The sequence below is a fragment of the Varanus komodoensis genome, unplaced genomic scaffold (assembly GCF_004798865.1).
Source record: "Varanus komodoensis strain SLA01 unplaced genomic scaffold, ASM479886v1 scaffold2, whole genome shotgun sequence".
Taxonomy (NCBI): domain Eukaryota; kingdom Metazoa; phylum Chordata; class Lepidosauria; order Squamata; family Varanidae; genus Varanus; species Varanus komodoensis.
The window spans coordinates 18,662,592-18,688,484 of record NW_025335568.1 but is presented as its reverse complement, the minus strand read 5'-3'; the positions used below and the strand labels follow the sequence as shown (position 1 = coordinate 18,688,484).

Genomic DNA, 25,893 nt, shown 5'->3' with positions numbered 1-25,893 from the left:
CTTTAGAGAAAGCTCAGCTTTGTTCAAAATGCTACCAGGTGACAGAATAATTCTATGGCAGTAACCATAAGCCTAGAAGCTGAACTGAGAGGCTTATGCTTATCCTATGCAGGTCAGGTGGAGCAGTGGAGACAATCTTTGCCTCCCTACCTTACTCTCTGCATTTTTGCCTGTCTAGCAAAAGCATTTCAGAGGGGAAGGGAAAAAGGCTGAGAGGCCTCACCATAGCTTGAATCTGGGCTTCTCTGATGCTTTCCTCACAGATCAGGTTTCTACCCTTAGGCAGCTGGCATGGTTCTTTCCATGCTATCTGCGAGGGAGAAGGGGTCAGAGATCTGATTCCCATCTCTGAGGCTGGCATGCTGCCTGTAGTCTTGGATTTGCAATCCAAAATATCTTATGGCTCCTCTGACATTGTCTGCGGCTATAGGATTGCTCCCTGACTATATTACAACCAAGCCAACCTCACAGGTTTGTTGTGATAATAAAATGGGAGTGGGAGAGAAAAACATGTATGTTACCTTGTACCATTTGGAGGAAATGTGTTACACAAACATAATAAAATGGCCTTTTGACTGGAACTGCACAGGTTCCTGACCTAGCAAGCCATATCTTGCTCATCAAGCTATGTACTGAGATCTGCTGGATGCTCAATAGCCCTGCTGTCTGGTATTGAAGTCCTAAGAAACCCAAGGAAAAAGATAATGCACTGCAAAATGTGCTTGGTGGATTGTACTTTTCAAGATCTCAGGGTTGTGGATTAGTTAATGAAACTGCTGGCCCAGTGTGTGGCTGCCATGGAAAAAAAAGGCCTAATTCCATATCGGGTATCTTTAGGAATGGAATTGAAAACAAAACTGCCAGTATATACTTGCGCTTATACAAATCTATGGGGCCACTCCACTTGGAATACTGTCTATAGTTCTGGTCACTAAACAGAAAAACAGATACTGTGATTTTGGAATAGGAAACAGCAAAAATAGCAGAAAAGGGCAACCCAAATAATTCAGAGATTGGAGCAACTCCTCAGTGAAGAAAGCTGATAAGATCTGGGACTGTTTTGCTTTAAAAAAGGTGGGTATGGAGAGACATGACAGATGTACAGAATTAAGCATGGTGTGGAGAAAGAGGAAAGGAAGATTTTTTTTTTTCTTTGTCTCCCATAGTACTAGAAATGAAGGACCTCATAGAAAGCTGGTTGGAAGGAGACCCAGGATAGATAAAAGGAAGTACTTAGTTAAACTGTGGAACTTGCTATTAGATGTAGTGATGGTCACTAATTTGTATGGCTCTAAAAGGAGATTTGGCAAATTTATCGACAATTCACTAGTCATGACGTCTGTATATTATCCCAAGTATTGGGACAAGTATGCTTCTTGTATACCCTTGGCCTAGAATGATTGGTAGGAGACTAACAGATGAAAGGATGATTCTCCCTCCCCATGTTTATTAAAGATGCAGGTGCTTCACTAGAAAGAAAAAATGTGGCACCCTTAGTTATAGTTAGTTACAGTGCAATCCAATTCTGGTCTTACCCCAAAGAAGGGCTTCCAAATAATACACATGGGATCAGGCATAGGCTGGACCGCAAATACAAAGAAACATGCACACACAAGTAAAAAGACACACAAGCCACAACTCCATATTCTGAAGACTGCAGAGCTGTACACGAATTCAGCACACTGCTACATGGGTGGAGAAAAAAATATATATTGAAAGTCAGGGTATGAGTAAATTAAGAAACAAAACGCCAAACGAGCCGTTTCGATTGTCCTCAAGAGAGATGCCCAGGACTCTTTTTAGCCAAAGAAACTGACTGGATGCACCACATTAGTAGAGGAGGCACACTAAAGTGTTTCTTAATCCACTGTTTGCTAAAAAAAAAAAAAAGGGGGGGGGATGAAACGAAATTTAGGGGGCGGGCCTCCCCTAGGTCCAGGGCCAGATGTGCGGCTTTCCAGTCCTGCAGGATGCCTTGCATGAACGCTGTGAGATGCTGGCGTGGTGTAAGGAGCTTCGTGCCGACGGCTCAGTGGCGGGGGCGCTGCTCGGGGGACCCACTCCGGCCTCCGGCTCTGCCTCGCCGCGGCAGGGCGGCCTTTCCCGGACGGCCTGTGCGGCGTGTTGGCCCTCGGTAGCCTTGGCGACGGAGCGCCCGCAGAGGCGGCGGGCGGCATGTACGACCGGGCTCCCCGCACCTTCGGCGTGACTCTGGGCTGCACGGACCCCCGGCTGGGCCCCGGCTGCTATGAGCTGCCTTCCCGGACGAGACAGCTCCGAGGTGAGGCCGGAGGGACGAGGGGGAAAGTCTCCCAGCTCCTGCGTCGCTCGCCTGCCTCGCTGGGGGTGGTGGCTGTCGGAGCTGGGGAGGCGAAGCCCCCATCTCCCTTCACCCCCACCTCGGCTCTTTCGTGTGTGCACGCGCGCTTTTGCAAAATATGGGGCAGCCCCTGTGGATAGTGGTTGTCGGTTGGCGTGGCTTTAGCTGGCTGTGCGGAGTTTTGCAGACCTCAAGCGCGTTTAGGGCGCCATCCTGTCCATGATAGACAGGGAGAAGTCCTGCATCTTCCACAATGCTCCAGCCAGCCACGCTGGGCACAGGCAGTGTCAGGGGGTCACCTACTAAGACTGGAGACCCAAGTCTCTGGGAGACCATCTGCCCCATCTCTCAGCTGTCCAAGGGCACTTGCTGAAATAAAGACACAAGCCCTCTGGTTCTCTCTGTTGCATTTGATCCTCGTGGATGAGCAAGCTTTTTGCCCACATGCAGCTTCCTGCTTTCCCTGCTGTAATTTTCCTATTTGAGGGCACTCCCCCCCCCACACAGTCAAATACCCTGTGCTTTCCTGTCTTTTTCATATGTTTTTGCAGGGAATAAGAATTGTGATCTTGCAGCCTGAATTCTATGAATATGTTTACTCAGAACAATTATCTGGATTCACTCGAATCTAAACCCAAATTTTCATGGAATGACTGGGACAGGTGCTTTAAAAAGGTGTTCAGGCTGCAAGCTCCTTTAAGATGGATCCCCCCCCATTTATTAATACAAATTAACGTTTTCTGCCAAGTAAGCATGCATAGGATTTCAGCCGTACGCTGGATCTCTTTGCATATTTGTTCAGAAGCATGTCATTAGGATTTACTTGAATCCTAAGACTTTAACACAAGGGAAAGGACCATATGGGATAGACATTTTTCAGGTACAATAGATTGAAAAAGAAATAGCTGCCAAACATTGACAGGAGTGGGCTATTAGTGATGTACAGAGAAACAACCTTAACACCTTAATGCACTGGACCGTGAAGAATGGATAGCTTTGACTAAACTCCCAGAAACTTATGAAAAAGGTTATAAAGGATAGGGGGATTTCTACTTTTCATACTAATATAAATATAATTTTCACTGATAAAAATAATTTCCATATTTGTAATTGGAGAAAAATGGTGCATTGTAGGTTTGCTTTACAATTGGCCCTAACATGAAATGGTATCCATACTTATTTGGAAATAAATTTCTTGAGTCCATGAACGTTATTCCCAAGCAATATGTATAATTACAGCAGTGTGAATAGCAGAACTCAATGGGACTTCAATAAGTGTGCATAGAATTGTAGGCTTATGTTGCACTGGCATCTTTCCGTAAGATTAAGTCTCATTTAACACAGGATGACATATATGAAGGTAAATCTAGGGCTATGAATAATTAAATAATAAAAATCCTCCTAGGTATCGTTTGAGCAAATGAATAATATACTTTTCAATATCTTGTTAGTTCTTTTCAGTTAATCCTCAATTTTCTTGAGAAAATAGAGAAATGAAAACAATATCCATATTAAAGGTGCAGGCTTAGAGATGTTTATACAGAAGAAAATCATCCAACTTCTAGTGTTACACAGCTAGCCTGGGAAAGCTGGAAGTTACAGGACTTTCTTTCTGTATAAACATCTATAGGATTACTCCCTAATTAATTTCATTTAACCAGTTTGCAGTTTTTCTACCTATATTCCTGCACCCATTGATTTGATAGTTTGCCCCTTTAAACTCAGTGGGATTTACTTCTAAGTAAAGAAGTTTTACATTTGGCTGCTAGTTGGTGATATGAAATAAGTTAGTTTACATTTCATTAAACCACAGCCTATGTCAGAGTGTGCTCCTACAACTTTTCTACTATCCCCAATGGAATGTGCACAGAGCAGATTTAGTTTTTCATATTCTTTGCTCATTCTTGCATTTAGCATTCTTTTGCACAAATTATTCTTGGCAGTAGGTGGAGAAATGTTCTAAATAGGGGGAAATGAAACCCCATGATGGAATTGAATTAAGACAGACTTTAAAGAGGAACTGGTGTATGGATCACAGCTGGTGTCATGCAGGTGCCTCTGGTTCAGAAGAAGTTCTGAGGTGTCAATTAATATATATACAAGGACAAATGCAGCTAAACCTTAATTATTATTTGAGCCATTGCTTTTCAGGTTTGCCCTTTCATAACTCAATTTACTCAAGAATAGCAGCATGGGGATCTGAAAAATAATATCCAGAAGAATTCCATTTAAACTGATCAGATGCCAGTGGTGTTTAAATAAGATATATGGAAATCTACTTTCCTTGCTGTTATTATTGAAACTAAAGAGCTCTGGTTTTGTAGAATTCCTAGTTTTACTGAAAAAAGTAACAAGGTAGACCAAAATAATAGTAAAAGTCAACAGCTGCAGTTTATTACAGAAATGTTGGTTCAGTAAGAACATTGTAAATCAAAATGCTGTATCCATATTGCGTATAGATACCTGGGCAGAGAAGAAGTTCATACATATGTTTGGCAGGGAACTGGACATCAGGTATCAAGGATCTAATGAAAAGCAATGTATTCTTAGCACTCCTTTTCCCACACTAAGGAGATTTTTATGGTTTTGTTGTCACTATACTTCATGCATTCTCGGTATGAGATAATGATTGAGGCCTTGAGTTTTCTGTGTTTGGCATGTGCTTTATTTACATGTGTGATATTTATATTTCCTTGAGCCCTATCAGAGTAGCAGCCCTTTAAACATACTATAAATGGGTATTTGAACAATTCCTAACAGACCTACTGTATATTTTGGATCATACATTCAATATATAGCAGGTCTCCCATATCCACAATATCCAGTTGCCTGGAACAGTACATCCATTATACTGTAATATATAATAGCAAACACTATATACTGTACATATACATTTCTTTTTTCACAATTTCACAGATAGAAGATTTGTTCTTACTATACATCCTAGCAACCTCAGCACATGGTTTTTCCCCTATTAAATCAAGAATTTTGACCTAAAGGAAGAAGTTTACAACTTCTCTTTGGCACTTTACAACTTCTCTATTGGGCGGTGGTCCACTGCAGTTAAGTGAAAATCCAACTGAAACAGCAAATATGGGTGCCTTGCTGTATAAGGCTATCTCAATGTGGGCTATGAAGGACGTTGACAAGGGTTTTCCTTAATATATGTTTGTTTTTTAAACATGAGTAATGTTTATACTATGTCTGTGGGTTAGGTTACTGCTATTTGGTGCAATTTATTTTAAAATCTGGTTAGCTTCAACCTTCCTATCCATAGACCCTTGATCGGAAAACCATGCACAGGGAAGCATTGAAGAGATGTATTCTTCTGCTGTCTGAGTCCCGCCCCAATCTTCATTAACTGAAGCCTTCTTGATTGTGACACTGTGTCACACAATACTTTCTTTAAGGAGGCCTGTTGGAGGCCACATTGTATAGGTTCTGCTGTATGGAAAGATCTGGCTCTTGAGGGGAAACTTCACCAATTGAGAACTGTATTGCTAGTGAATTTGCTACAACTTTTTGATTTTTCCTGCAGCTATTGCTTGTTACTTAGTTTTCATAATTCTGGAGCTTATTTATTTCTTAAGTGACAGCTGGGGGAATAGATGTCTTTTAAGTAATAATTACTTAGTTTTTCTATCATTTTACTGCAAGTTGACATCAATAATGATATTAATAGAAATAGCACAGTTCAGATGTCATACGTCCCAGCCCATATTCATTCTTTCCTCACTTTCCATTCAGCAAAAGGATATGGGGAGGCTATCACTGAACAATATATCTGCCATAGTAAAAGGTAGGGAGGATGGTCATGCAATGCCCAAAGACTGTCTTTCATTGGAAAGAACAGGTTCACAAAATAGTGTACTTCAAAAGCATATGTGTTTGTATGACTCATTTGAGAACATTTTCCACAAGGCAGATTCTTATCTAGGAATATAAGAGCCTCACAGGATCAGACTGAAAGCCCGTTCTGCTCCTACAGTGACCAAGCACAGGTCCATGAGATCTAGCAAGCAGGATGTGAATGTAATAGCATTCTCCTGGTCATGTTCCATGGTAACTGGTATTCAGAGGTATACTGCCTTTGTTCCTGGAACTAATATATAGTATCATGATGGATAAAACTAATTCCCTTTAAATTTGTCTAAACTGGTGGTTGATAACTACTATATTGTGTTATTACATATGCACTGTATGAAGAAATACTTCTTTTTCTTTGTCCTTGTAAAATGATTTCTAAAAATCAGAGCATCATATTTCACATTAGATATTGCTATTAAATTCTCCAAGGTAGATTATGGTGGGAAGAAGATGGTTTTATTTGAGAACCAGGACAAAACACTCTTATGTGCTCAAAGCTGAACGACTGGTCTGTACATATAATGTAAATAAAGTGTGGGAAGTTGTGCTTTCAATTGATCACTATGACTATTAGCACCTATGTAGCACCACTGACATTGCATTTGTATTCCATCTTGTTTCCCTTGTGGGATTTGAGCTCTGTTTTATCCTCACAACTACTCTGGGAGTTAGGTTAGACTGAAAGTGAGTTACTGTCCCAAAGTCCCACATTGAGCTTCATAGCCAAGTTAGGGCTAGAACCCAGATTTTCAAGGTCTCAAGTTCAAGACAGTAACCATAATGCCACCTCTCATGTTTTTTAAAAAAAGGTTTATCAAGATTTCATCACTAAACAATGAGTTAAAATCAGTTCTTACAAATGCTGATGATTCTCACTTTTCCTTGCAGGTGGCTATGCTCCATTTCTTTCTCTGGCAAGTCGTGGCCTTGGAAGTATTTATCAAAATTCTGAGAATGATGTTCCAGGGCCAGGATACTACGAGATTGACAGATCTCTGGTAAAATGTTTATAAGGCTTCATAAGCTTGTTATAAAATACAGTTTCTAATTTAATCTCAGAACCAATAACTTGAGCTATAGCATATCACCCATATTTTTATCCGCATTTGTTGTTTTTCTGTATTAAGAGGGACTGTTTATTTCAGGGGATGCAGGTGGCACAGTGGTTTAAACTGCTGTGCTGCTGGGCTGCTTGATTGAAAGGTCGCTGGTTGGAATCTGCACAATGGGGTGAGTTCCCGTACTCTGTCCCAGTTCCTGCCAACCTTGCAGTTTGAAAGCATGCAAATGCAAGTAGATAAAAAGGTACCACTTCGGTGGGAAGGTAACAGCATTCGGTGCACCTCGGTGTTTAGCCATACCAGCCACATGACCAAGGAAACTTTCTGCAGACAAATGCTGGCTCCCTCGGCTAGGAAATGGGGATGAGCACCGCCCCCTAGAGTCAGGCATGACTGGACTTTAATGTCAAGGAGAAACCTTTACCTTTATTTATTTCAGAGCATAATATTGCTAACAAGTTTGTACTGATTTAAAATACCTCTAGGGTACAATGTTGTGTTTGTTTAGACAATAAAAAAACTCTCAGGATATGTGGTAGTGTAATGGTACCTCACTTTTCTTCCCTTCCCTTCTCCTCTGAAGTGCCTACACTAGATACAGAGACCAGTGCAGAGACTATGGATGAGCATTGTGCTCATGAACATCTTCTATTTTTTCTGCATTGTTTGGAATGGTTGCCAAGTCATACTAGAATTTTTCCTGTGGTCCAGTCTGTGTGGTTCTTTCCAGGTTTGTGGACAACAAAACTGTGGACTTGTTGCTATGCTAAATCTTGTTTGACCTGAACAAATTACCAGAGAATATTGTTGCAGTACCATCTCTGCTCTGGTACAGCCTATACTGAAAAAAGGTGTTATGAGCCACCAAGACCACCTGTGCATCCAGTGTCAATGATGAATCTAAAACTTGCCCTTTAGGGAAAGAAGTACAGCCCTCTGCATTTTGGCTAAGTTGAATGCCCCTTAATTGAACAGATGGACAACCTAAAACAGCTTTCTCTGTCTTGTCTGGTTTGAGTCTCAGTTTATTGGCCCTCATTCATTCTATGACTGTATCCATGCACTGATGCAGAACATCTGAATATACTGTTATAAGTCTTACAAAACTGAAATGTATTTATTTGTTTTGATTTTGTTTGAGATGATTGAAGTTGTAGAAGTTTTCATTTTTATTCTTGTTTTGGATTATGCTTCCCTGTATCTATAAGCAGTAATGTTCGCATGTATCAAAGGTAATGGAACATTTTCTTCTCGCTGTTAGATTTAATCATCTCAGTATGGTGCTGCTCAGATGGCAAATGTAGAATACTTATAAATTATTGTAGTTAAGTGGCTTAGGATAAAAGCATTTTTAATTCATAGAAACATAGAAACAGCGAGTCAGAAGGGGTCTTCCGGGCCATCTAGTCTGACCTCCGGCACCAGCCAGCTCCGCTCACGACATGCCCACCATGTGGACATCCAGCCTATCCTTGAACACCCGCACTGATGGGACCTCAACGACCTCTTGTGGAAGCCCATTCCACACCCTCGGGGTCCTGACTGTCAGGAAGTGCTTCCTGGCATCCAAATGGAACCTTGGCTCCCTGAGCTGGAGGTTGGAGCACATCCTGCCTGCCTTCCTCTGCAGGGGAGAACAGGTCCCTACCCATCTCCATGTGACATCCCCTCACATACCTGTATGTCGCCAACATATCTCCTCTGAGTCTCCTCTTCTCCAGGCTGAAGAGACCCAGTTCCCTCAGTCTCGCCTCATATGGCATCCCCTGCAAACCGGCCACCAACCTTGTGGCCCTACGCTGCACTGACTCCAACCTGGCTATATCCTTTCAACCTACTTGTTAGAATATTTAATAAAAACTTTCAGACTCCACAACCTATATAATTATGTATAAAACTAGACTGTATTTTATTGCTCAGAATGGAAAAGGACTTTGATTACCAAATAAACATTCAATGGTCGTGAAATATGTATGGGCAAAACAATTAGATTAACAAGTTTTAAAAGAATTTATAATAGATAAGGTTTTGATGTAGAATTCTCTCTGGTGGAAAAAGGGAATTAACATAATTACTATTAATATTATGGTTACTTTAAAAAAAAAAACAAGAGAAGGTTGAAATAAATGGGAATGGCTTTAGGGCAGACTTGTTCAACCTAGCATCCTATGCATTTGTTGGACTAAAATGCTTATCAGTCCCAGATAATGCAGCGTGTTGACTGGGGATGATCGAAGACAGGTCCCTCTCATCTGGAATGCAGCGGCTGAGGAAGGCTGATCAAAGGCTCTGTTTTGTTTGTTGTTGTTGTTTTTTTTAAAAATAAAAGCCATCTTCACTGTGGCAATTTTTATTCAATAACCTTAATATATATTTGCAAGCAAAGGAGTTTTATCATTCTATTGTGTAGACAAAGCAGATTTAAATTCGGCTGTCCTTTTCAGTTTAAAAAGGATGAGATTGTGCATATTTATATTTTGGCAGGGCAGAAAAAGCAACCTAACAGAAATGCAGAAAAGGATTATTTTGCTTCTGTGTGAGTTCAGTATCTTGGCACAACATTGTGGGTATTTGTTTTTATTGGCTTACTCAAAATTTTCAAGTCATTACATACTGAGTTGATGTTGGATTTGGATACCATGATAACCTACATTCAGTGGGTAGGTGTGGGTTGCCCTCAAACCATGGGGTATGTTGTTTGAACCCAGCCATGATAACTAATCATGGTTTGTTAACTACGTATTATGCAGAGCTTACATCCAACAAATCGTGGATTTATCTTTTTGAATTTTTTGAGTTTACTTAATTACTTAATGGTACTTAATTGTAGTTAATAATGATTAGCAAGCAGTATGATGGCCAAGTTGACATGATCAATGGGGAAAAGAATCCACTTCCATATGTGTGGATCTCATGTCAAATGATTCACCTTACTACTCTTGTGGCATGTGGATTACTGCACTCTTTGCTCCTGATGCAGGGAGTGGCTTCTTGGCTACAACAAGCCATGGCTTCTGAGGTGCTTTAGAACCCTCCCCCACCACTCTCCGGACTAGATTCAAATAATGGCCATTTTCTTACATCACAAAAAGCAATACTGTGCATTTTTTACTAGGCACCTTTTTTGCATGGATGTGCCTGAAAGATGATCAGGCCCAGCAGAGTAACTGCCCTCCCATCTGGCATTTTCTTCTGTGTTTGTCCTCCATTGTGGTTTTCCGGAAGGCATTGTAGGGAGGAATGAGGCTGTCAGTGGTGCTCTCTGTTTAGCCACCAGCCACACTTGCCAAGAAGCTCTAGGGTTCTTACCACTGTGCCACACTCAGTTGTGTTTTTTGATCACAACGCAACAAGCAGCTGTGATCTTAAGAGACCATAGAACAGACAATTGTGTCTGTCCATGGTTTCTCAAAACCAAATGTATCAAGCTAAAATACCACATTGGAGTTTGGACAACATGATAGTCCAAAAAAGGTACAAAAATGTTGTTTGTTCTGCCATGCAAATGCACCCAAGATGAAACATTATTTAAAAACAATATAAAACTTAGTCAAGTAATAATAACATTGAGCAGCATTAGTAAAATCCATTGCCCTGAAGAAGAAGAGAATAAAATACAATTCGCTCCCAAACCAGTCAAGTGCAGAACTCAGGTCAGGGAAACAATATGTGAGGGGATGATTTTGGAGGTTCCAGATTCTTTTAAAGGTAAGAACCAGGTCCACCCTAAAATAGGATAATTAACTAATAAGTATGACTTAGTTGTCCACACTGCATTCTGCCAGCCTAAGGCAGCACCCTGACAGCAACACTTTTAGTGGCAGCTTGGGCATTTTTGGAAAGCCAAAATTTATTATAGTGTGAATTACCATGGGTGTAGAAGTTATGTACAAGGTGTGCCAGCTGAAGTTGATAGAGGGCATTACAAGCTGCTACTGCCACTTGAGCTTTCAGAAGCAATGCCTGGTGAATGAGTACCCTGATCTGAACCATTATTTTAAGAATCCTGGAACTTGGCTAGCAAGAGAAATAATACTCAAGAGCTCTTTGGGAGGTTCAGAGCAATTAAAACCATAAAATGCAAGATTATCAGATTCAATATAGAAATGTGAATGTTTAAAATTGTAGTATGAAAGTAAAAACATAACCAAATAGAATCAAGCTTCAGTGCAAAGTTTTATGTAACTGATTTACATTGCAAAAATATGCTACCAGATTTAAAACTGAAGTGGAAAAATAACAAATTTTTCACCTGGTGCTGAAAGGTTCAGTGTAGGCACTAGTTGATCCTCTCTGGGAAGTTTATACCAGAGTTGGGATGGCGGGGGGTGGGGGGTAACTCCTTAGTGGCTACTCACCTTACTTACTTTGGTGGGGACTCCTTGAGAAGGACAACTAAAGCTGATCTTAGGGTTCAGAAAGGTGTATGTAGGAGGATACCATGATGTAAATGTCCCAGAAAGGAGGAAAAGAGAGGCTTGTGGGTAATTCCTAAATTAAACCAGAATGGTTCATATGGACCACAGACACGGTTTGAAATATTTGTAACATGTTTGCAACAAACCTGAACCACTTCATATTTCATGTATTCGACAATTATGAGAAGAGATATTGAATGGTATTTCATTTCCTCTCCCCATTATTATCATTCTCTTACTGAGGTATCAGATGTCCAATTTACTGCTACTGAAATATATGAGAAAGTGAATCTATCACACATTTAACTTAATTCTCAAAATAGGAAAGAGAAGCTAACTTGGCATTTTGCCAGTTCAATAAATTGAAATGTTCATGGTTAACTCACTTCAAAGGCAGTGGAATAGCTGAGGGGTGGTGGCAATTTTTTCGTGTATATTTCTGTGCATACAGAAACAAAACTGCAGCACTGCAGAAATTTAGGAAGAATTTTGGGTAGGGATCTGTGGTCTAATTCTTCATAATATGACATATGAATGATGTTATATAAATAGTGGTGATTTTAACTTCATGGGTTATTTTCCTTCATTTTTCTTAACTCCAGAAAATTGTTAAAGGGGGCCACAGTCCCCAGTACAAAGAGCAACGTTTCAAACAGATCTATGATGACACTCCCGGTCCTGGAACATATTCCCAACCTCCTTCAATAGGTCAAGATGTCAGCAGGGTAAAGAAACCATCTAAAGTTCCTTCTGCACAAGTATGTCTGCATTAAGAAGGATGCATTGTTATAATTTTATTTTTATTGACTGTCAACATTGATGTTTGTTTTATTGGCTGCCAACATTGATACTTTATAGCTTCTGTGCAGAGAAGGAGGTAGATAAATTATGTATACCAAGATTCACACAGATGTTTGTTCTGTTGCATTTGGAAGTTCAGGAGTTTGGAAGCCTGCTCCAATTACAAATGTGTACTTAGGACAAAACAGACTTTAAGCTGACCCCCCCCCCCCCCCCACACACACACTTCCTATGGAAGTTTATATCTGTCTTCCTTGATACTATCCTGTTTCCTCCTTTTGCCCTCTTGTCTAGTTCTGCTCGGTGTAGTTGTCAGAGCTCCAGTCTCAGGTACCACATATTCATATAATTTTCTTCTAACTCTTGGTGGACATGTAGGAGTCCTTTTTAGCCATCTTGTTCCATTCTCTGCTTCCTATAGTCCTCTTAATGCTTTATGCTTAAAGAATTCGCTGCCTCAGCATCTGTCTTATAGGCCTCTTCTCTTTAAAAATTTTTACAGTATCACTGGAACCCACCTGGTATCGAGTACAGCCGTTCAGGTGGTCCAGTATGAGGAAGGTCTGACCTATGCTGCATGTTTTCTGCAGGGCATTTGCTCTTGCTTCTACTTTTGCAATGGAGGCACTCACCTACAGAAGTTCAAAAGTCCTACGAAATGCAGAGAAGGGGCACTGCTGTTCTCTGTGAGGGTGGAGGGGTGATATATAGCCTTCCCTCCACTCAGCATTTTCCTTGTATACAGTGGTACCTCAGCTCATGAACGCCTCAGTTCATGACCAAATGGGGTTGCAAACAGAAATTTCTGAAAAAATTTGCCTTGGGTCACAAACTCCGCATTGGGTGATGATCACGATCGCGCCCACTTTCCCCCCCAGCGTATCCGCCTTCCCCTGGCTCGCACTCCCCTCCCCTCCAAGCATGCCTGCGATTGCGCCCATTTCCCCTCAGCGTGCCTGCTTCCCCCTGATCATGCCTGCCTCCTCCCGAGTGCGCCTGCCTTCCCCTGGGCATGCCCGTGATCACGCCTGCCTTCTCCCCCACTGCTCCTGCCTCCCCCCACCCCGAGCACACCCACTTCAAATTTTTGTGATAAAAAAAAAAAGGGTTACAGAATGGATTAACCTTATTTACATTGAACCTTATGAGGAAATTTGAGTTGGCTCACAACCAATTTGGGTCACGACCAGAGTCCAGGAATGGATTAAGTTCGTGAGCCAAGGTACCACTGTACATGGGGTCTTTTCTTTGCTTCCCATGGTCAGTGTCCTGTTTGGCACCAGTACTACCTCTAGAAGGTGATGCTGAGTCGTTTTCAGCCCAAGGGCCAAGTTTCATTTTGAACTCTTGGGGCCTGCGTTCTAGTGGTGGATAAGCCCAAAAGAAAGGACTGGGGCCAAAATACCAGCCTATTTTATTTTAAAGCTCTTGCTACCAGTAATTAAATATTTGGGAAAGGTATTTCAGTCTTTTAGACAGGGGCACGTGCGTGCGCGTGCACACACACACACACACACACACACACAAGCAGGAAATCCCCAAATGATTTGTGCTGAACAGAAGGGGAGTGGGGCCAGGAGAAGAGGCATGATCTTCTGGGGAACTCCAAAGGGACAGTTTGGGATCTCAGTTTGGCTGGATTTGTTCTCAGGCCAATATTCTACATCTCTGCTTTAACACAACCCCAGTAGCTTTTGCTGGCACGATCATTTTTCCAAGGAAACTGCCACATAAGCAAATGCTATTAGTATTATATTTATTTATTTATTTAGTAAACTTCTATGCAGCCCCATTCGCCGAAGCCTCGGGGCGGCTTACAACAATAAATAAATACATATAATCATATAAAAACAATATAATTGGAAACGCCCTGGCCAAAGATATAAAATCAATAAATAAGCTAACAATTAAAATGCCGTTTAAATAAAAAGGTTTTCGCCTGGCACCGAAAAACATATAACGACGGCGCCAGGCAGACCTCTCTGGGGAGCGCATTCCATAGATTGGGTGCCACCACAGAGAAGGCCCTCCTCCGGGTACTCACCCTCCTAATATCCTTCACGGAGGGTTCCCGGAGAAGGGCCTCTCCCGCTGATCTCAAGGAGCAGGGAACACGTATGGGCATAAGCACTCCTTTAGGTAACCAGGACCCAAGCCGTTAAAGGCTTTATAGGTAATAACCAACACCTTGAATTGGGCCCGGACTTCAATGGGGAACCAGTGGAGTTGATAATAAAGTGATAATAAATAATAAAATATTATAATAAAGGTAGCTTACATTAGCATAACATAATTTATATTCGTGCCAATTAGAAAGCTTCCCCATGACTCTTCACTTAAAAATAGGCATATCATTAAATTGAAAGCTGTTTCTAAAGTGTTGCAACCTACAAATTTCTCTGACTCAAATATTTTTATTTTGTTTTTTTTAATGTATCTTCAAACATGGAGAGGGCTCGCAAAGGTGCTCCCGGTTTATGAAATGGTGCAAAACCTATGTCCCTTGGAAAAGCTCTAGTTAAAATTAGGTTTTTGTATTGGACTTATGCAACACAGTATATTTGATTCATATTTTTTGAGATGCTTTAAGGATGAAACTCTGTTATAGTTTGGTTTACAGTCCATTTTTTAGTCTCTGAGATTCTACTTCAAAGAAACAAATCAATGAAACAAAAACCTTGTTCCTGATGAATAAAAAGTGGCAAGTTCACAGAACAGTAACTGAATCTCTTTAATCTGCACAAACTGGGAACCTTAACCAGTGTCTCTACTTTGGCCTTCAAAACCGTACCATGCATAGAATCTTGTTAAAATATACTGAAATGACCAGAAGTTCTGTGGGTATTACTAACATTTTCCAAACCATGAGATACTGAAGGATCAAGTACAGTGGTACCTAGGCTCACAAACGTAATCCATTCCAGGACTCTGATTGTGACCCAAATTGGTCATGAGCCAGGTTAAATTTCCCCATAAGGTTTGATGTAAATAAGGTTAATCCATTCTGTAACTATTTTTTTATCAGAAAAATGTGAAGCAAAGTGACAGAGAACAACAAAGATCGTGGTCATCTCCTCCCCTCCACCCCAAGCATGAGCGCAGCCATCTCCCCCCCCCCCCCAGCACGACCGTGATCGTGCCCATCATCCCAGCGCACTGGGGAGGGGAGAGACCGGTGTGAATGTGGGGGTGCTGAAGGGGTAGAGATGGGCGTGGATGCGGGCGTGCTTGGGTGGGGGAGAGATGGCTGAGATCGCGCTTGCGCAGGAAATACCCGCGCGATCTTGGCCACCTCCCCCACCATCGCCAGCATGATCACAGCCATCTCCCCACTCGGGGGGTGGGTGGGGAGATAGCCGTGATTGCAGTCACCACCCAATGTGGAGTTTGCAACCCGAGTCAAAAATTTTATGAAATTTTTGTTCGCGACCTGATTTGGTCGTGTACTGAGGCATTCGTGAACCAAGGTACCACTGTATAAGACATTTGGATTGGAATTGTTGACCTGTGTTACACAGGGCTTCTCTTAACGGTCATGTTTCCTTACTGCCTTTGGCAGCAAGAACAATTTTTTTTGTTAATGACATTGATATAAAATCTCTATTTTTGTTTAGTTACAAGTCTATCAAATATGCTTGTACTTTATTTTAGTCAAGTCTATGGAGTTCATAGCTTGTACACTTAAGCATATTCTTTTGTATGGTAAATTCCACTGAATGTAACCAGTCTCATGTTGAACTGCTGGAAGAATGTGTTACTGCTGCTACAAGGCATATTGTATTTGTTTCTGTAGAAACTTGCAGGAAGTATCAAAATCTTCAGAAAGTCAGATGCTCCTTCTATCCCTTCTCAAGGGCAATCATACGGTTATGAAGAGGCTGAGGATGGCACTCTTATAAAACATAACCCTCCTGCAAGAGACAACACTTTGGGTCCAGCATACTATCGAACAAAAAGTGTAAGTAATTTTTAACTCATTGGATTCTCATTGTCTCAACCTGGATCTTGAGCAGCAGACAAAACTTGGACATAGTAAGGGAGGAACTAGCCAGTTGGCTAGTCAGCAGCCACAGTGGAAGGCCTGGACTCAAGCCCCAGAGGCAAACCTTAGTCAGTTAGAATTGCTGGGATCCAAGCTGTCAGTATGGGGAACTTCTAAAAAGCAGATGCTGAGCAGGGTTCTCCAGAAGAATTAGAACCTTCCTGGACAGGGACCTGACATTCCTAAATTCCTGCTTACCAGAAGGGAATGGATGTGAACAGTGAGGTAGCTAGGTTTACTGATGATACCAAATTACTTTTTGTGACTGAAACAAGAAGAGATCACAAAGGATCTCTCCAAATTGGGGGAATGGACATCAAAATGGCACATGCAGTTCAGTTTAAACTGGTGTAAAGTGATGCATGCTAGGGCCATAGCTCCCAACTTCACATAAACACTGATGGGGGCTGAGATAGAAGTGTCTGACCAAGAAAGAGATCTTACCAGTTTCATGCTTCCCTTATACACATTGATGATAAGACTGTACTGAGAATACGCTGCATAATTCTGGTCAGTGCATATGGATATTGTAGAGTTCAAAAACATGCAGAAAAGGGCAACTAAAATGATCGAGTGGCTGGAGTAACTCTCTTGTGAGGAAAGGTTACAACACATGGGACTGTTTAGCTTAGAAAAAAATGAACATGGAATGTCATGACAAGTACACAGAACAGTGGATAGGGAAACATTTTTCTCCTTCTGTCATGATCCTTGAGCCTGGCATCATCCCATAAAGCTGGTTGGGGAGAGATTCAGGACAGATGAAAAGATGTGTCACAAGTGAACCTTTCTGTTCTTTTAATCCTGAGCAGTGCTAATCACCCTGAGAGCTCAGTGTGTGAAAACAGAAGTAGATGCACAGACTGGATTTGCAGATCAAGAGCAGTACTCCTATCCTGCTCCTTACCATTCTTCAGGTGTTTCCAGTTTCTTCACTTAAAATAGGTCCATTCATTCATCCATTCACTCATTACAACAGAACACATGCTTAAGCTGTAGTTGGCACCAGTTTTGAAAGGGGATGGGACAAATGTATGGAAGATAAGGCTATCAGAGTTACTAGTTCCAATGGCTATATGATCCAGTATCAGAGGCAGTATGCCTATGTACAGGAGTTACTGTGGTACATAGATGAGATAGCACTGTTGCACTCGTGTCCTGCTTGTAGACAGCTGGTTGGCCACTTTGTGAACAGGATGCTGAACTAGATGGACTCTTGGTATAATGTGGTATAGCTCTTCCTATGTGATACTCAGCTTTAAACCCAAGGACTGTTTCTTTAAGACTTTCGACTTCTCAGCTTGGTGATGGTGGTTGAGCTTGGGACAGGTAGTTACAATCAAAGTTATATTAGGGTTCAGTTGAAACTGAATTTTAATCTTAGGACGAGTAATCTTCTCAGAGTGATCTGTCCAAGGTCCTGAAAAGCCAGTGTGGTGTAGTGGTTAAGAGCATGGGACTGGGACTCAGAGGATCTGGGTTCGAGTCCCCGCTCGGCCATGGAGCCAACTGGGTGACTTTGGGCCAGTCATAGTCTCTCAGCCCAACCTACCTCACAGGGTTGTTGTTGTGGGATAAGATGGAGGAGGAGAGATAATGTAAGCTGCCTTGAGCCCTTTGTAGGAAAAAGGCAGGATATAAATAAAAAAAAAATTGTTTCCACTTTTGCTTTGGTTCTGCATCCTTTTTAACCCTCAACATTTGTTATATGAATCACAGCCTCAGCCTTTCAGTTCATTTGCTGAAGTAGCCTTCTCCAAGTTGTTTCCCTTCAGATGATTTGTATGAAAAGTTCAAATAGCATTCCTGACTATTGGCCATCCTGCCTTGGGTTGAAATTCAAAACATCTGGAGGGCACCAGCTAGAATGCAAGTTGTGTTAAAGAGGATTGATTAAAACTATCTGGTTCTTGTGGGCTTGGCATACTGCTTTTATGCATAATAAACATTAGATCCTTAACTAGTGTATATTAGCATGAGATGTTTGCCCTTACAAACAGGACTGTGGAAAAAGATTGCTTTACCACTTCTGTGCTATACTGTGCTATTGTACCTCCATAATATCAGCTTCCTTGATGATTGGAAAATTGAATTAGAGGCCTTCGGACGGTGGAACTGGTTCTGGACCTTTTGCATCTGTAGAAAAGCACCTGCCCCTGTGCCTTCAAGTAGCTTTAGCGACTTTTTATTTTGCTCTCCTCTTCTCCAAGTGTTATTGGTCATTGATTATTCTCTTTCAAGTCAGCCTATTTTTGTGCATATTTTTGCAATAAACCACTTCCCTCCTGCAGATTGCATACTGTGTTCATTGTTCTGCTTCTGCCTTTTGGTGTTTCATTTCCTGACTATCCAATTCTTTCTCTGGTTTCATGATCCTACTAACCTTAATACATCTCTGTCCTTCTAACACATTCAGTTTTCCCTTGCTTCAGATGTGTTTGCCTAACTCTGTAGAGATTTAGATCCTCTTCTTCTAATTACCAAATGAATTTTTTGTAGTGAGAACTGGCCGTGTTTCTGTGTATCTTTGGTCTTCATAGATTTTAAGAGATGCATCCAGCAGGATTGCAAACAGCAGTTGGTATCTGATAGAAGGCTCTTGTCCTGCCTTTTGACATACAAATACCTGTTTTGCATTATTGCCCAAAGTGGGGCAGTTCATTGTTTATCATGAGCTCTTTGAAGAAAGTGGTAAATACTAATCACTCAGTTTTTCTGGGAAGTTCAGTTCATAGTTCTTCATATAAAATGCTTGTATGAGTAGGATACTTATAATGTTCTCATTTATGTCTTCATTGGATCTGTGCCTGGTGGATAGAAGGGAATTGCACTTGAGTCAGCATAATTTGACAGTTAGTCAGCTCTTTCCCAACTCATCTATTTCTATTTCTAGATTATGTGATATAGGTTGTTAGGAAATGAACTTGAATTTTGTAGAAATGGGGGTCATAGCTTAGTAGTAGAGCACCAGCTCTGAATACAGAAGATCCCTGGTTCAATCTGTTACATCTCTGGAGAGTAATAAAGGATCCTTCCTGAAATTCCGGAGAGCTTCTGCCAGTCAGTGTTGACAATACGGAGCTAGATGGACCAGTTTTCTGACTCAGTATAAAGCACTTCCTATGTTCCAACCTCTGGGAGAAGGACAGCAAGATGCCAAAAAGGTAGCTTAGGCATGCCATCTGCCAATACAGAGAATCTAGCAGAGGGAATTCATGTGCACATACTGTATTATGTGGATAAATATATCTGGCAATTCAGTATAGACTGTTTTGTTCCTGTCTACTTGCCTTTCTTTCCCCACTCCCAAGCATCTTGTCCATGTATACAAGGGTACTTCTCAACTCCTTCTGCAGTTTAGAGAAAGAAACTTTTCAAGCAGCGTGATGACTGCTTTCTGGAAGGGAATTCTCAGTAGCTCTACTATCAGTGTGAAGTCATTCCATGACCTTTTGAATTTTGAGAGAAGTACATTAGTCATGTTTTATGCTAGCCTGCTAACTATACTTTTGGCTGTGCTGTCTGGATTAGATTAAATACAGTAACACATTTGTGAGCATAAGGCTCCACAAATGCAATAGTCATGTTTGAATGCTTTCTGGCACGTTCAGTGGCCTTGGGGAGAGGTGAGCGTTTTCTTTTGCTCATGTTAATGTTATAGAATGAAAGAAGCATCAAGTCTGTCCTCAGTATACGTGAGACAAGGTTCCTGCTGTTTCTTGCCAGCTCTGCACTTCAACACTGCTGTCTCCTGACCACTTAAAACAATCTATAAGACTTGATGTTTGCCACATGACTGTCTGATAAACCATGGCTGTATTTTGAGGGCTACACCTAGCTTTCTGTTTTGTTTTGCATTTGCTGTGGTTGCACGAATCTACATTTCTCCTCTTATGGGAAAGGTTCATAGCACCCTATGCATCATAGATCTGCATCTGAGACCTTCTGAGGGAGCTTTCTTCTCAGGAAATGAGGAGGGTAATGACAACAAGAAGGGCCTTTTCAGAAGTGGCACCCCAACTTTGGAATGAGAACCCTAGAGAGGTTTGCCTGGAGCTCTCTTTATATTCCTTTCGGTGCCAGGCAAAGACCTGTTTATTTTGCCAGTATTTTAATTGTTAAACTGTTCTTAATGGTATTTTAATAGATTGTGGTATGAAATTATTGGGTCTGTTAAGATGAGGTAGGGCACTTTTACTGTTTTTTTGCTATTTGATTATTGTGTTTTGCTATTGTTTTTATATGGTTTTATCACTGTAACCCTCCTAGTGAGTCATGTGGCTAATCGGGTGGACTAGAAATCAAATAATAAAATAAAAATAAAAAGCACAGTGGTAGAGCACATGCTTTGCATGAAATAGATCTCAGGTTCAGTTTCTTGCATTTCCAGCTGGAAAACTCCCTTAGAACCATTATAAGTCACAGTTGGTAATAATGGGCTTGATAGACAAATGGGATATGTTATAAGTCATTTTCTGCTTCTAATGGCTTTCATGTTTCCAGTGTGTTTTTATGAGTTTCTAATCAGTTACTGTATATCAGACACAAATAATTGGCAGCCAAGGAAATAACCAAAATATCTCAAGCCCGTATAAACATTGGTTGTCTTCTCAGGGTTAAGTAAACATATATTAGTTCTATTCATACAGAAAGACAGCATGCTGTGTAGAAAATCATAATGATTCAATTTCTAATTATAGTGATTTCATAAAATACTTGGAGATACATCACTGTATCATAAGGTTACTTTCAACCATTTCATTTTCACTCAGATAATATAGAAGAACTGTTTGTCTGGGTTGTCTTTCCTGTACCATGTTAATTGATTTTAGTTAAAAGCCAAACTCTTGCTTATTGCAGGCAATAAGCAGGTTCTGAGGCATGTGCTGATATTATTTTAAATTTTCAAACACATCATATCTTTAATAGCAGAACAATAATGCAGGACTGAAATAAACCAAAATAAATATGAGATCAACATAGCACTGCTTATAATTTTGCTTTTCTTTCATATAAGCTTTTCCAGTCAATGCATTAGGGGGCAGCAGAGTCATTAAATTGAACTACTTGATTCTAGAATCATAAGGCATTTTACTTTAATCAAATTGACTATTAGATTCAAGAAATGAAAAAAAAAATCAATTTTTAAAGTTTTCTTTGAAAGATTAAGAATTCTTATTTTATACTGGAGAAGTTGTAGTTGATTCATTAGAGAGCGGCATCAACATTTCCCTTGTATATAAAACATGTTTTGAGTGATCTTGACTTAGAGTATATTTATTGATTAAAATGATTATATCCAGCTTTTTTGTTCCAAAATTTCTATACCTGGTGGTTAATCCTAGATAAATACTATCTATCTACACACACACACACTACACAAAACAGTCAACAAATAATTAAAGTAACTGAAAGTGCAGTTTGATGGCACCTTCCTTCCTGGCTGTCCATAAGAAAAGCTGGGGATAAGATAAGCTGGGGATGAGAAAAGCTGGGGAGTCTCTGCTTTTATGAAGATCCTTCCAAAGCATAGCCATTTGTGGTTCCTGAGGCAGGGGCTGTGCTTTGCAGGGATCCCCTCAAGCTCTCATCTGACATGGTTCTTACGGGAAGACCAGGTAGGTGCTGAAAGAGGGAGTGCTCCAGGGAGGAAAGGACTTTCCTCCAAATCCAAACAGAGGCTCAGTACTTTCTCCTCATAATTTGCCATCTAAGGCAGTCCTCACCTCTGTTATTCTTTTGTGCTTGATTAGATTCTGTGTTTAGAAGGTTATGGGCAGCCAGAAAACGGTCTAAGAGCCACAGTAGATAATGGTTCAATGTTACCTCCCATCACTGTTGTTAGCTGCAGATTGTTAGTCTAACACATTGGTGCCTCTTCATTGCCTTTGCTGGGGATGAATTATTTCATCATTTATTCTCAACATAGCTGGCTAGTTGTGTCCCATTGGGTGCTATAGGACATTTTTGTGTTCAAGTATGCATAGAAATGCACCTTAACTTTTAAAAGTTTTATTTAAGGCTTGTACTGAAGGTGTAACATTCCTTGGTTGCCGGCTGCCCCGAGGAAACTGTGGCCCTGTGTCCATTAGTTTTGTTGCTCTGTGATGGGCACATGAGCAGAGACCCTCATACTGCTTAAGCATACTGGCAAGATTATGCAAGCTAAGACATGGTATTGTGTTGTAGGGTGTACCTTTATTGATAAGTCAAACCATCGATACCAATACAATCTAGAACTGCTGGTGGCAAACCTTTTTATCATATTGGAAGGTTGATCGATTGGAATGGATGGGTTCTGCTGCATTTCTGGGTTTAGAGATTAGCATTTCTCATTACAGATGATGAGAGGAGAAATGTGCTACAGTTTTGAATTACATGAAATGTGGGCATCATTTTTGATTTTTGTTCCCCACTCTTTCATTTCAAAGGAAGGAAAAATGTTTGGGCATTTGGAAGCTGTTTTGCTTTATGTTAAGAATTTCTTATTGTAATCTTATCTTGGAGTACAGCATTTACTTCTGAGAGCCTGGAACTTGTTTTGAAAAGGGGATTAAAAATATGCATAAACAGACCAACATAGTAGTGTAGTTTACATTTAAACATTAATTATACTTTAAAAGGTTATTGACAACTTGCTTCATGTATAGATGATAGCATTATGTTGATTAATATCAAAGCATGGACAACTTTTTTTCTTTTGGGAGCCTTCTGGATGATAATTATGCAAAGTGTCATACAGCTGGATGCCTTTATAGTACAAGGTATTTTATAACTACACAAAATTTTTACACAAGCATTCTGAGATGTGATAAATGCATATTTCCACTTGAGGCAGCACGGGATGTAATCCCTGATCTGTGCTTTGCATTACATATTCACACTAAGAATGTAGACACTGATAGATTAGATAATGTTGGAAACATGCTGGGAACTACCTGTGTGCTGCAACACTGAAAGCAGTCCATTAGTGTTAGGATTAATGCACACTGGGACTTTTAATTCTTCATGGAATCTATTTCCATATTTAATTACGAGAAAGTCATATGAAAAAAGTTCCAAAGCACCTTCATCCATTTTTACTGTCAACAGGAGTGGCGATTAGTAATACTTCAAGTTATATTGCAATGTTCACTTAAAATAATGCACCTCCTTGCTGAGTTTGCTTCAATTAAACCATATTTTATTTGCTAATGACATAGCAAGTTGACAGCGACCTTGAAGTTGGTATTGTCAACACTTCTCAGAAAAAAAGAGTGTGCTGATTTAGAGTTAAGAGTGCATCAATTTATTCTTCAGTCTATGTTTTTAAAAGGGTTTTTTAATTTCATTATGGATAGGGTATTCTACCTGAATAATACACAGGTTAGTGAGTTAAGCAGTAGTCAATTTATATTATTTTTAATGTTGTGCTTAAGCTGTGTATGTGAAAGGGAATAATTTTATTCAAGCTTATTGAGTTCAAAAAAAGAATAGCCTATAGTTTGAGCACCTTTTGAAATTGCTTTCTGAGTCGAATCACTAAAAAGCTCTTTGTAAATGTCAAATATGTATTGATCTTAAGGTTTTTTCATGGATACTAATAAACTTTTAGCTATACAGTTTGGATTCTGTACTGAAACAAATGCATATTTTGCTGTTTCGTAGTGGTCTGTCAAAGAAACCAATCTTTTTAAAAGGTCCTCAATTTACAAACATCATCTAGCTGTTGTGATTAATTATTAGTTTTTGTCAAAAGCTACCACATAATTTTGCAACAAAAGGTGCAATATGGACGTTTATGATCCTTGATACTATATGATTTAATATAAGGCTTATGGGACCTTGTTTGTTACAGACATCTTTTTTTTTTTTTTTTGGAGTATTTGAAATTAATGGAGCACAATTCTTCAAACAAAAATCCATTCCTTGTTTTCCAAGCTTCCTTCATTTCAGCTGTATAACTTACTGCTTATGGAAGGGAGAGTTACTTTGTTGCTGAGTTAACCTGCTGGAAGTCAAGAACTAAGAAATCTATCCATAGATCCAGATCTTTCTTATATACACTGATATAAGAACAGATGTGTCTAGAAGTTCAATATTTCCAATAACATCAGAATAGAATGTTCTTTCTAATACTGGAGCTTCCTGGAATTGATTGTTCAAGGGAAATTTGCAAGTGTGCATATAGCAAGACATGGGCCAGTAGTTCAAGGGTATGGGGGTTGTTGAAAGTGTGAATCCAACTGCCCAAATAGAATGGCTTCAGTTTGTGGCAAGCATAGCCCCAACCCCTGAGCAGGCCTGCTTCAGATTGGTGCTTGTGTCGCACCTCAGTTCCTCCTGCTGACCTCCACTGATACCCTTCTGTCAAGGTGGGAAAAGGCTTTCTTTGTGTAAGGATCTCTGCGTTGCTTGCCAGCGAGGAAGGCCTATGGGGGCAGGCGTCTCTCCTTTGTAAATGTGGACTAGATGCTTCCTTCTTTGCATTTGCAAGGGCATGGGTTACTATTTTTGGGAACAGTGGAGGCAATAGTGGAGAAGAAGTGGAGTTTCAGATGTACTTATCAAACACACATAGCCTTTTGACTGGTTTTGTTTTCAACCAATATGGGTATCACAAAAATACAGTGAGCAATCAGGAGGAGCTGAGTGACATTCACTTCAGGTGGGTGAAATAGCTGCTGCTTAGTTGGGACCCAGTTCAGTATTATATTCTTCTTTGCCTTCATCATAACTGTAATTCATTTAGTTAAGGACCATGTATGTATGAATTGTTAACTTATTTCTTTCTTGGTATAGATTTGGCTTTAAAAAAAGTATGTTAAATACTTTTGCAAATGAAGCGACAAATGATATTTGAGTTTGCTGTGGCTCATATAATAAGCTGCATCTTAATATACATATAAGGTATTTTAATTCACTATTAAGTTGCATTTGTTTAATGAGGTAAATTTAAATATAATTTCACTCACTTGTAATTTTGAAGTCTCCTAAAACGTATTGCTAAAATAGTCTTTCTCTGTGCATACAAGAATCCCAACTGTGTTAACTTTTAAATGTCTATAAGACATTAGTTCCCTTCAATTTTCACCAGGCATGTCATTTTAGCTGCATTAGGACAAGTTCATTGTCTGGTGTTACTCATATTAATGTGACACTTCCATGGAGAGCTACTAGAGTATACACTTGGAAACGCATACATGTGACTGATTAAAAGTAGGCATTCTTTCACTGAGGTGGTTAACTTGTAGCTGGATTATCGCACTCAGACTACAGCTCATGTTATTGACCATTTCTCCATACCAGACAAACTCGGCACAAAGAAAACTAGGATCTTGAGGAGATGGTGGGCTACAACCCTTCTGCCTCATGCTGAGTTTCGATTTGGAGGGAGGTTTTTCT

At 40.3% G+C, this 25,893-nt stretch overlaps 1 protein-coding gene across 1 annotated transcript in view; it reads left to right on the top strand.

Annotated features, from left to right (window-relative positions):
• Positions 1-2,175: 2,175 nt before the first annotated feature.
• STPG2 (sperm tail PG-rich repeat containing 2) overlaps positions 2,176-25,893 on the top strand; it is a 209,759-nt gene continuing 186,041 nt past the window's right edge. Inside the window, exons 1-4 of the mRNA XM_044429221.1 lie at positions 2,176-2,281; positions 7,076-7,185; positions 12,269-12,424; positions 16,261-16,425. Coding sequence (XP_044285156.1) covers positions 2,176-2,281; positions 7,076-7,185; positions 12,269-12,424; positions 16,261-16,425 — 537 coding nt within the window. The remainder of the gene's footprint in view (positions 2,282-7,075; positions 7,186-12,268; positions 12,425-16,260; positions 16,426-25,893) is intronic.